The following is a 10,150-nucleotide window of genomic DNA, read 5'->3' as shown; positions in this document are numbered from 1 at the left end:
TTCCGAGCCTTTCCAGAGCATGGCCCTTGCATCTTATCCCAGGTCAAAGGGATGAGGGCTGCGGGGGGTCCTCCTGCTGAGCACGGCTGAGATGTATTCATACAGCGGGAGCAAGCAGGGATGTGCTGGGAGGCTTTGCCTGTTTCCATGCGATGGTCAGGTCCCTGCTGTCAGCGCCAGCCTGGGCTAACAGCTCCCTTTGCAGCTATTGACTCCGAGTAAATAATGCCCAGATATATCTTTTTCTCCCGATAAAAGCTGATGGCTTTTCTATTATTGTCAGGGGTGTTTATTAGAGCAGAAATCCTCATGCTGCGCTCGCAGCCTGACTGCTGGGAAGCGGCACAAGTCGGCTGGGATCAGACGTGCTGCTTGGCACCGTGGTCACAGGGAAGTGAGGGGTGGGGTGTGGGCACAAATATCCCCCTGCCCAGCTGGTTGCATGCGGAGCATCATCGCAGGGTGGTCCCTTGTCAGAAAGGAGCAGGAAGATGTTGGGGTGTCGGGATACAAGGGGCTGGCTCGTGCCTCGGCCACCAGGCACTGGACTGCAGAGGCAGTGATGTCGGGTCAGGCAGGGTTTATGTGGAAGCTCTCGCCCATCTGCTCAGCGCTCTCCTGTGCTGGAGCTGCAGCCCCTCGGCATCCTTTTGGCATCGTGCAGTTAGAGATGAGTAATGGCAGGCTCTGCCCTCTCGCCCCGTCCTTCCCCCTCCATGCCCACCATGGACTCCCCAGTCCCTACGAGAAGGGGCATGAATCCTCCTGCTCATTAATTACAGGGATGTGCCAGGAGCCTTGTTCAAGGGCAGCCGCTCAGGCCCCTGTAATCAATTCTGCACCATTGCCGAGGGTCTCCTCCCCATCACCCTGCCTCCCCAGGGTGGCTTGGCCAGCAGCCCGCTGCTCTCTCCCTATTGCTGGTGGCTGGAGTAGGTGGTTTGTTTGAATTAAGCGTGTTGGGCAGCAATTAAACAGCTCTCCTGGTCCATTAGGGGCCACAGCAGGTTCTGCACTTCCACCCTGCATCTTACATGGCTGGCAATGTTTTCTTTCTTTTTAGGGAACGAAAAGAAGAAAGGGAAAATCTCTTTCGGGAGGCTGGTTCTGGCTGACAGCTGAGCTGATACAAGCCGGTAATGTACTTTATTCTGCTTAATAGCAGTGATCTGCCCAGCAGGGATTAAACCAGCGGCGCTGATACCACGCCTGAGCTATGAGGGAGCTGACGTGGGGAGCGGTGGGAGAGCACTGCTGGCCCCTGGGCCATGGATGCAAGCGTTGGTTTGGCTGCAGTGGGGCACACTGGGGTCCTGCTGCCCCCCAGAGCTCAGCAGGGAATGGAGCCGCTTCACACCTCCCCTGGGGCAGGATCGGCTCTGCCCAAGGGGTGGTGGCAGCACCAGGGGTGCCTGTGGGTGCGGGATGCTCCGTGCTGCGGGGCTGGGAATGGTCCAGCTCCATCCCTGTCCCAGTGCTGCCTCTGGGTTGTGTCCGGAGCTGCCCGAGGGGTCTGGCCTCACTGCTGGGCTGCCACCAGTCCCCATCCCACACACTGCAACCCGGGAAAAGCCCTGCAGCCACTTCCCCTTTCCGCCTTCCCCCTCCCCCGGGCAAGGGGGCCACAGGCTGGGGACTCACTGCCCCACTGCTCCCTCTGAAACGTGCCTTGTCCGGGCCATGAGCACCCGCCCTCCTCCACGCCGCGCTTCCCACTCTGCCCAGCACCATACCCTGTGTCTGCACTGCCCCTGCCTCATCCCACGGGACCCTCGGCCCCCCCAGCCGGCTCCGGCAGCCTCCTGCCCCGGCCTCTCTGCTGGGCTGGCTGGGACCCACGGCGTCTGCTCCATCCCTGATCGGGGGAAGAGGCCGCTGCCCCGGGAGCCCCAGAGCCTCCATGGGGACAAACCCATCCCTGCGGAGCACTGGGATGGGATTCCCAGTCCCCTCCATACAGGATGAGAGGTCCCACAGCGTGTACCCCATGGGCAGCGCTTGTTTGTGTCCCGCCGCTGCTCGCAGCTCCGCCTGCCCTCGGTTCCCACCGAGATGCCCACATCACCATGGCTACCCACGGATATCCCTGCTCCGGCTGGTAAACAGCCTGCAAGCCGCGCTTCCGACCCAAAACACTGCGGGTTGCTCCACTGCAGGGAAGTGTTGCAAGGGCAGCGGCTGTGGGAATCGGCCCCGTACCCCATCCCGGGGAGCTGCCCTCCTCAGCATCCCTGTGAGCAGCTCAGGGTGTTCTGGGAAGGGGAGATTTGGGGGGAAAAACCCCTTTCCATGGGCTGTGGGGTGGCTGGATACAGCTCCGGGCCACGGCCCTGGGGCCAGCTCCATGGGAAGTGATGCTGGCAGTGTGTCTGCTCTCCTACGGGGTGGGGACCGTGCTGGTCCCAGCGTGGGGTTGAGTGAGCGCTGAGTAATGCATGCTCCGAGTCCGCAGTAAACAGCTCTTTGCACAACAGCCCCGTTGCGAAGGCTGCGAGTGTGAGCTGGGTTGGGCAATCCCCAGTTCATCCTCGTGTTCCAGGCCCATCCCACGGCACATGGGGCTCCCCAGCATAGAGCTGCCCGGTGCCCAGCAGCGAGAGCCCTGGGAGGGATGGGCCGGACCCTGGGCAAGATGCTGCTGGAAAATCCTGGGTCAATGGTCGGCAGGGATGTGTTAATGGTTGGCACAGCGATGTGTTAATGGTTGGCACAGGGATGTGTTCATGGTTGGCACAGGGATGTGTTAATGGTTGGCACAGGGATGTGTTAATGGTTGGCACAGGGATGTGTTAATGGTTGGCACAGGGATGTGTTCATGGTTGGCACAGGGATGTGTTCATGGTTGGCACAAGGATGTGTTCATGGTTGGCACAAGGATGTGTTAATGGGAAGGTCAGGTCTTGGGTTGCCCTGGGGGCCACCTCAGTAAACCGGACTGCATGGTGTGAACATGGACAGCTTGGATCAAAGGGGCTTTGCAGGGCAGCTCTCCCCACGGCAGGGCTTTAGGGGACAACCCAGGCTTGCTGCAAGGGACAGCAGTGCCGACCAGCAGGCTTGTCCCAGGACAGGGCTGACGATGGCAGGGATGAGGATGCAGGGATGAGCCCAGTCCCCTGCCACGGTGGCACCAGGTTTGCCTCCTGCCTTCTGAGTCCCACATCCCCCTTCCAGGCAGTGGCAGCACAGAGCCCTGCGCTCCGCGCTGCGGTGCTGGAGGCCGGGCGCTGCTCCCCAGCGCTGGATGCGTGCGTGGTGCTGCTGGGCTTTCCTTCCTGCGGCGAGCGAGGCGGTCACAGCCTTCAGGGAAGTGTTTTGCAATCACCTCCTGCAGTCACAGCAATTAACGGCGCTGCGTTTGAGGAACTAACGGTGGAAGCAGCATGTTAGCAACCGGGCTGAGCACGGCCGGGCGCCGGGAGCCAGCGCCCGGGGCTCAGAGCGGCCGCTGAGCAGCGGCCGGGCACGGAGGAGAGGCAGAGATGGAGGCGAGGTAGGGATGGTGGGGATGGTGGTGAGGTGGGGATGGTGGTGGCAATGGTGGTGAGGTGGGGATGGTGGTGGCAATGGTGGTGAGGTGGGGATGGTGGTGGCAATGGCGGTGAGGTGGGGATGGTGGTGGCAATGGTGGTGAGGTGGGGATGGTGGTGGCAATGGCGGTGAGGTGGGGATGGTGGTGGCAATGGTGGTGTGGTGGGGATGGTGGTGGCAATGGTGGTGTGGTGGGGATGGTGGTGGCAATGGTGGTGTGGTGGGGATAGTGGTGAGGTGGGGATGGTGGTGGCAATGGTGGTGTGATGGGGATGATGGTGGCAATGGTGGTGTGATGGGGATGGTGCTGGCAATGGTGGTGTGGTGGGGATAGTGGTGAGGTGCGATGGTGGTGGCAATGGTGGTGTGATGGGGATGGTGCTGGCAATGGTGGTGTGGTGGGATGGTGCTGGCAATGGTAGTGTGGTGGGATGGCGGTGAGGTGGGGATGGGTTGTGTGGTGCTCTGACCGTGCTGTCTGTGGCTGTGAGCACTGCTCTGCCCTGTCCCAGCCACATGGGCTGGGTGCTCTCCCCCATTTCTCATGCTGTGTTCCTTTCATCTGCCTCTGGATCTTGGCTCGGAGGGGGGTGAAGCTGGGAGCACCCAGAGATGGGCTCAGTGTATACAGCACCTCCCGGGGCCGGAGCTCAGCAGCGCCAAGGACACAGCCAGGAGCAGTGTGGGGCAGAGGATGAGCCGGTGGCCGGGCAGGGGCAGAGGAAGCCGCTGCTCCTGGGACCATGCCCAGCAGCACAGGGGAGGGGGCACAGACCGGACCCCACAGCTCCGGCCAGCCCCGCTCATTCGTTTCCCTCTATCACTTTATCAGCTCTGCCCCCCCAAACCCTGCAACCACAAATCTCTGCTGGGCAGAGGCTGAAGATACCTGAGATAAAATCAGCCCGGCTGCGGCCGCACATGGGGTGTTGCAGCCCGGGTTTGGGGTGTGCAGCACCAGGAGCTGGCTGTGCCAGATGGATCCCACCGGAGACCTCACCCCTGCACCTTTCCAAGCCCCAAGCCCAGGGACAGCGGTGTCAGCGCTGCACAAGGGCTCTGACAGCAAAGGCACATTATGCTGGTGCTGGTGGTTGGTCTCAGTGAGCAGCCCCCCTCATCCCAACAAGCTGCTGTCTCCATCCCAGGTGATGCCAAAGCCACGGAGGCCATGGCCAGGCGCGATGCTGGGATGCTCTTCCTGCTGCAGCTCTCCCTGCTCCTGCTCCTGCACCCAAGTGGTGAGTGGGACCTGCTCCATCCCACGCACCCAGTGCCCACCCTGCATGCCCGGGGCTGTGGCACACAGGGGCTGCTCTGAGGGGCAGGAACGCTGGTGGCACAGCAGGTGCAGGCAGGATGGGGCCCAGTGTGTGCCATGAGGCTTGCCCAACGCTCAGCTCTTCCTCTCCAGCGGCTGGGGGCCCATCTAAGGGAAGAGGTGCTCATCCCTCTGTCCCGGCCGGGTGCTGAGGGGCTGAGCTGGCTCCATCCTGCCCGGATGTGATGCATTTTTCCTGCCTTCAGGAACCATGGGCTGTGCCCTGGTGGCCGTGGACTCACCCGTTGTGCCCCTGGGCTCAGCTGTCACTGCATCCTGCACCATCCAGAGCAAGTTGTGCCGTGGCTTGGAGCAGGAGAAGGTCCGGATCACATGGATGCTGGACAACGAGCCCATGGCTGGGAGGCAGAGCCAGGGCCCAGGGGACACGGAGGTGTCCAACCTCACCCTGCCCCAGTTCAACCGCACGCAGGCCAAGCTGTGGTGCTGGGTGGAGTGGAACGGGACCAAGCAGCGCGTTGGCATGGCCGAGATCAGGGCGGGCTGTGAGTGAGCGGGGCAGAGCTGCTGGGGCAGGAGCAGCACCGGGCACTGATGCTGATGGGGGCTGTTTTGGGGCTGTGCCGGGGGAGGTGTGGGGAGCAGTGCTGCGGCAGTGCCGGGCACAGAGGGGGCTGCCTCCCCAGATGGGTGCTTTGCTCAGGCTCTTTCCCGGCCCCTCTCTCCCAGATCCACCCTCAAAGCCCTCCAACCTCAGCTGCATCCTGACCCTCAGTGACTACGGGCTGACGTGCCAGTGGGAGCCGGGGGCTGACAGCCACCTCCCCACCAGCATCGCGCTGAAGTGCGCCGGGTGAGCCTCGGGGTGACACGTCCCCAGCGCCTGGTCCCTCACCCCACGGCAAGGCCTCATCCCCGAGCCCTCTCCTCTCGCTGCGGCAGGAGCAGAGCCCCGGCAGTCACGGGGTGCACCCCGCAAGGCGGCCGCAGCCGCTGCACGGTGCCGCGCCGGCTGCTCCAGCTCTACCGGCACATGGAGATCTGGGTGGCCGCCACCAACGCCCTGGGCACGGCCGAGTCGGAGCATCTCCGCATGGACCCCATGGATGTCGGTGAGTGACAGCCCCAGCCGCCCCGGCACAGGTCAGGGGAGCTCATCAGCGCCGAGACAGGGGTATTGGAGTGTCATTAAACACATCGGGCTCTCAGGTCGCCTTTATGGGCAGGATCCCATGCTGAATGGCTTGCCGGGATGAGTAGGTGCCAAAGCTGCATTACAGAGCGAGCAGCGTGTGCTGGCGGGTTCCGAGCCATCGGTTGACCTGCTGCGCTCTACAACTCTCTCCCACAATTGATTACCCATTCATTCAGGAGGTCTATTAATAATGCATCGGCTCCTATAAACTATTCATAAAAGGAACCTTCCCAGGCGATGCGACCCATCCTCCCTGCTCTGGACCTGGGCAAGGGCTGCCCCTGAACCAGCTGAACCCTCCCATGGCTCTGCTGGCCTCTTGGCCCGGGGCAGACCCAAATGTGCAGATTTCATGGCTGTGGACCAGAGCCTGGGTCCCACAGGGTCTGTTTTTCCTGTGTAGGCATTAAGGCTGCAGAGCAGGGGCAGTGCTGTGCTCCCCAGCATCACCCCGTGTCCTGGGCAGGGGCAGATCGCCTGCTGTGAGCCATCCTCCTGAAGATTTTGGGGTGGTTTCTCCCCATCCCTCACCTTGGGCAGGCCAGCACCAAGGCTGTAGCTCGTGCCATTAACAACGGCCACACGCAAGGCCATGGTCCCAGTGTCTGCAGCTCACTCCTCTGCTGTTCCTTCAGCCAAGCTGGACCCCCCAGCCCTGCGGAGCATCCAGTCCATCCCCTTCCAGACCGACTGCATCGCCCTGACCTGGGACGTGGCCCGGAGCAATGCGCACATGGAGCTGCAGTGCGAGCTGCGTTACCGGACACCCCAGGACACCGCATGGGCTCTGGTGAGTGCTGCTGGGGGCAGCAGGACCAGGGAGGGTGAGCGACCGGAGCCAGGACCTCCCCTCTGCTCCACAGCCGCTCTGTGCCCAAGGCAGGAGCTGCCACAGCTCTTTCTGTGGCTGCCACCAGGTCACCAACATCGTCGGCCACGCTGGCACCACGCAGTGCTGCGGCTTCCTCTTCGGCACGCAGTACCGCTTCCAGATGCGGTGCCGGCGGAGCTTGGCACGGGGCTACTGGAGCGAGTGGAGCCCGGGCAGGAACTACACCACCCATGAGAAAGGTGGGTGCCCGGTGACCGGGGGGGCCCCGCTGCTTGGCCAGGCAGCACAGCCATGGTGGCATGGCCGTGCTTGCCCCTCAGCTCCCTGCCTGTCCTCCTCCTGTCGCAGCCCCCACAGGGAAGCTGGATGCGTGGTGGAGCTCTCGGCCGGCCAGGGGGGGCAAGGGGCTGGAGGTGCAGCTCTGCTGGAAGGTGAGCACGGGGGGGGGGTACATGGGGCAACTGGGGCATCACCATGGGGACCGAGCATCCCCGCTGGCACTGAGCATCCCCACGGGTACCAAGCATCCCCACAGGCACTGAGCATGGGTACTGAGCATCCCCACACTCCCTCCCTGTGCCCAGGCCCCACGGCGTCAGGAGGCTAATGGGCGAGTGCTGGGGTACCACGTCACCCTGAGCCCCAGGAGGAGGGGCAGGGACCCCCCGATGGTCTGCAACACCACCCACACCCACTGCAACTTCTCAGCACCCGCGGGGACCAGGAGGGTTTATCTCTCAGCCTACAACGCTGCCGGCGAGGGCGCAGTGACCGAGGTTGTCCTACTGGAGAGGAAAGGTGAGAGCAGAGCACCCAAACCTCCGCACCCTCCTGGGGCTCTGCTGCTCCCCCAGCAGCTCCCTGAGCTCTCAGGCTGGGTTTGAGCAACCGGGGGGTTCCCAAGCAGGCAGCAGGGATGCTCCCCTCTCCCATCATCCCTGCTGCTTGTCCCCATGCAGGTCAGCCCCTGGCCGGGCTCCGGGCTGTGCCCGGGGGGGAGCACAGCCTCTGGGTGCACTGGGAGCCGCCGCGGGTCCCGGTGGCCGCGTACATCCTGGAGTGGCTGCGGGTGTCCTCGGAGCCCGGCCGCTGCAGCGCCTGCTGGCACATGGAGCATGATGGGGCTGCCACCGCAGCCCTCATCCAGGGTAAGGCAGGGGGTCCCTGCCCTCCTGGCTGGTTGAAGGCCAATGCTATGGGGCAGGGACAGGACAACCAGGGGTTCAGGGCAGCCAGAGCCTCACATTCACGCTCCCCCCTCTGCTCTCCACTGCAGATGGCATTGAGCCTTTCCAGCGGTACAACATCTCCGTGTACCCCCTCTACAAGGATGCCATAGGGGTGCCTGTCCACGCTGTAGCCTACTCCAAGCAGAAGGGTACGTGTGCTCCCAGCAGCCACCCTCGGGGCCGCAGGGGGCTCACCCCACACCACGGAGCCTTTGCCTTTCAAAAGGGAGAGACCCAAGTAACACTAACTCAGGAGCTCAGCCCATGGGGCTGGATCTTGGCTTGTCCCTGAAGCTGCTCTCTGCTGCCCAGAGCCCCACAGGGGCACAGCGTGGGGCAGGGCCTGGTGCGCACACATCGGGAGTGGGATTTGCCACTCAGAGCATCCCCCTTCAGTTCCCACGTTGGTCTCTTGTCCTGCTCTGTTTCAGCACCATCCTATGCCCCGAAGCTCCACTTGAAGAGCATCAGCAAGTCCAGCGCCGAGCTGTGCTGGGAGCCAGTGCCCGTGGAGATGCAGAATGGCTTTATCACCGCTTACACCATCTTCTGGGCCAACAGCACCGCAGATGTGTCCAGTGAGTCCTGCCTGTGACCCCTGCCCTGCCCTCCATCCCTCCTCTATGTGTTGGGTGGGGACAAGAGCAGATTCTGCCCTTGTCAGAGAGGGTCGGGGTGTGCACAGGTCCCACATGCACCGCCAAGGGACCACGCAGGTGAGGAGCACGCAGCCCCCACCATGCCAACAGCCCCCCATTTCCCCAGGTTCCACCCTGAATCCTTCTCTCAGCTCCTTCATCATCCAGGAGCTGAAGCCATCAACGCTGTACAAAGTGCACATCATGGCATCCACGGCTGCCGGCAGCACCAACGGCACCAGCCTGACCCTGGTGACCACAGTGCTAGGTGAGGAGTGCAGGGACAGAGCCTGGGTCCTGCCCCAGCCTCGTGGCACAGCTCATGGCACAGCATGGCCAGAGGTGCCCCGCACAGCTCCTCCTGTGACCCTGTCCCTGCCCGCCTTCCAGATGATGCTGAAATCCAGTTCCTCTTCCTGACCCTTGGGCTGGTCTTTGTCCTGCTCATCCTTTTGCTCATCTGCTTCCAGAAGAACGGGCGGTGAGTACTGAGAGCTGCCATGGGCTGGATCAGCCCCACACTTGGCATCCCTGTGCCCAGTCCTTGTCCTGGAGGGACAAGGTGGATGTGAGGAGCAGCAGCAGCCCTCCATGAGCTTGGCAGCAGTGAAGCCAGCCACAGGGCCACCAGTTCCGGGCCCTCCAATGATCCCCTGGTCCTGTGGTCCCCAGGGTGAAGCAGCAGTTCTGGCCCAGCGTCCCCGACCCCGCCAACAGCAGCCTGGGCAAGTGGGTTCCAGCGGAGCTGCAGCAGGTGAGACCTGGGCAGCTGCTGCCCCTGTGCCCTGCTCCCCACCGGGCACTGCTTGAGGAGAACAGGGAGGGGGCAGCGGAGGGGCTGCAGCCTGCGAACAGGCTCTGACCGTGCACTCTCTGTGCCGCAGGAGCCTCTGCAGGTGCCCGCTGTGAAGGAGCCCGGCCCCGCAACCATTTCTACCGTCACAGTGCTGGAAAGGGCGGCGGGGAAGCCAGCCCGTGCCGCGGAGCCCTCCGGCCCCTGCACCGTGCCGCAGGAGGGCCGGGGCTGGTCCGCAGCGGAGCCGTGCCGGGATCCGGGCGGGAGCGGGGAGCCCGTGCAGTACGCGCGGGTGATGGGCAGCGGGTACAAGGGGCAGCAGCACGGCCCCCCCCGCCTCTACCTGCGCTCCAGCTCCACGCAGCCGCTGCTCCTCGACCCCAGCCCCAGCCCGCTGCCCTACGAGAACGTGTGGCTGGGCTGCCCGGGGGACGGCGGCTGCCCCGAGGAGCTGCCCGCCACCTTCCCGCTGCTGCAGGGGCTCCGCATCGGCGGCACCGAGGAGCTGCCCGACTGCCGGGCGGCTTAGTGCTGGGGCTGCTCCGGGGTACAGGGGGCCCGGCTCGCTCCGTCACTGCTGTGCGCGTCCCCTCCTGTCCCCTCCCTACTGCAATAAACGGGACGCGCTGAGAACGGCCCCGAGCATC

The 10,150-nt window shown here is 63.7% G+C and overlaps 1 protein-coding gene across 1 annotated transcript; it reads left to right on the top strand.

Moving 5' to 3' along the window:
- Positions 1–3,435: 3,435 nt before the first annotated feature.
- Positions 3,436–10,104, top strand: CSF3R (colony stimulating factor 3 receptor). The gene is made up of 16 exons (XM_057403512.1): positions 3,436–3,493; positions 4,680–4,772; positions 5,059–5,358; positions 5,543–5,666; positions 5,756–5,925; positions 6,644–6,798; positions 6,926–7,079; positions 7,189–7,271; positions 7,425–7,638; positions 7,800–7,988; positions 8,117–8,218; positions 8,501–8,647; positions 8,835–8,975; positions 9,098–9,188; positions 9,380–9,461; positions 9,592–10,104. The coding sequence occupies exons 2-16, from the start codon at positions 4,703–4,705 to the stop codon at positions 10,030–10,032; spliced, it is 2,463 nt and encodes an 820-aa protein (XP_057259495.1). The 5' UTR covers positions 3,436–3,493; positions 4,680–4,702; the 3' UTR covers positions 10,033–10,104.
- Positions 10,105–10,150: the final 46 nt, after the last annotated feature.

This window comes from Pezoporus wallicus, unplaced genomic scaffold (assembly GCF_028554395.1).
Source record: "Pezoporus wallicus isolate ANWC-B61680 ecotype Strahan unplaced genomic scaffold, APGP_CSIRO_Pwel_v1 contig_8232, whole genome shotgun sequence".
NCBI classification, from domain to species: Eukaryota; Metazoa; Chordata; class Aves; order Psittaciformes; family Psittacidae; genus Pezoporus; species Pezoporus wallicus.
The sequence above is the reverse complement of the archived record's forward strand: the minus strand, read 5'-3'. Positions and strand labels throughout refer to the sequence as shown.

Bases quoted from the DNA above. Each gene is read 5' to 3' on its own strand.
- CSF3R (XM_057403512.1), top strand. From the start codon at position 4,703: ATGGCCAGGCGCGATGCTGGGATGCTCTTCCTGCTGCAGCTCTCCCTG. The intron at 7,639-7,799 runs GTGAGAGCAGAG...GTCCCCATGCAG, and splicing joins TGTCCTACTGGAGAGGAAAG to GTCAGCCCCTGGCCGGGCTC. The intron at 9,462-9,591 runs GTGAGACCTGGG...TCTGTGCCGCAG, and splicing joins TTCCAGCGGAGCTGCAGCAG to GAGCCTCTGCAGGTGCCCGC.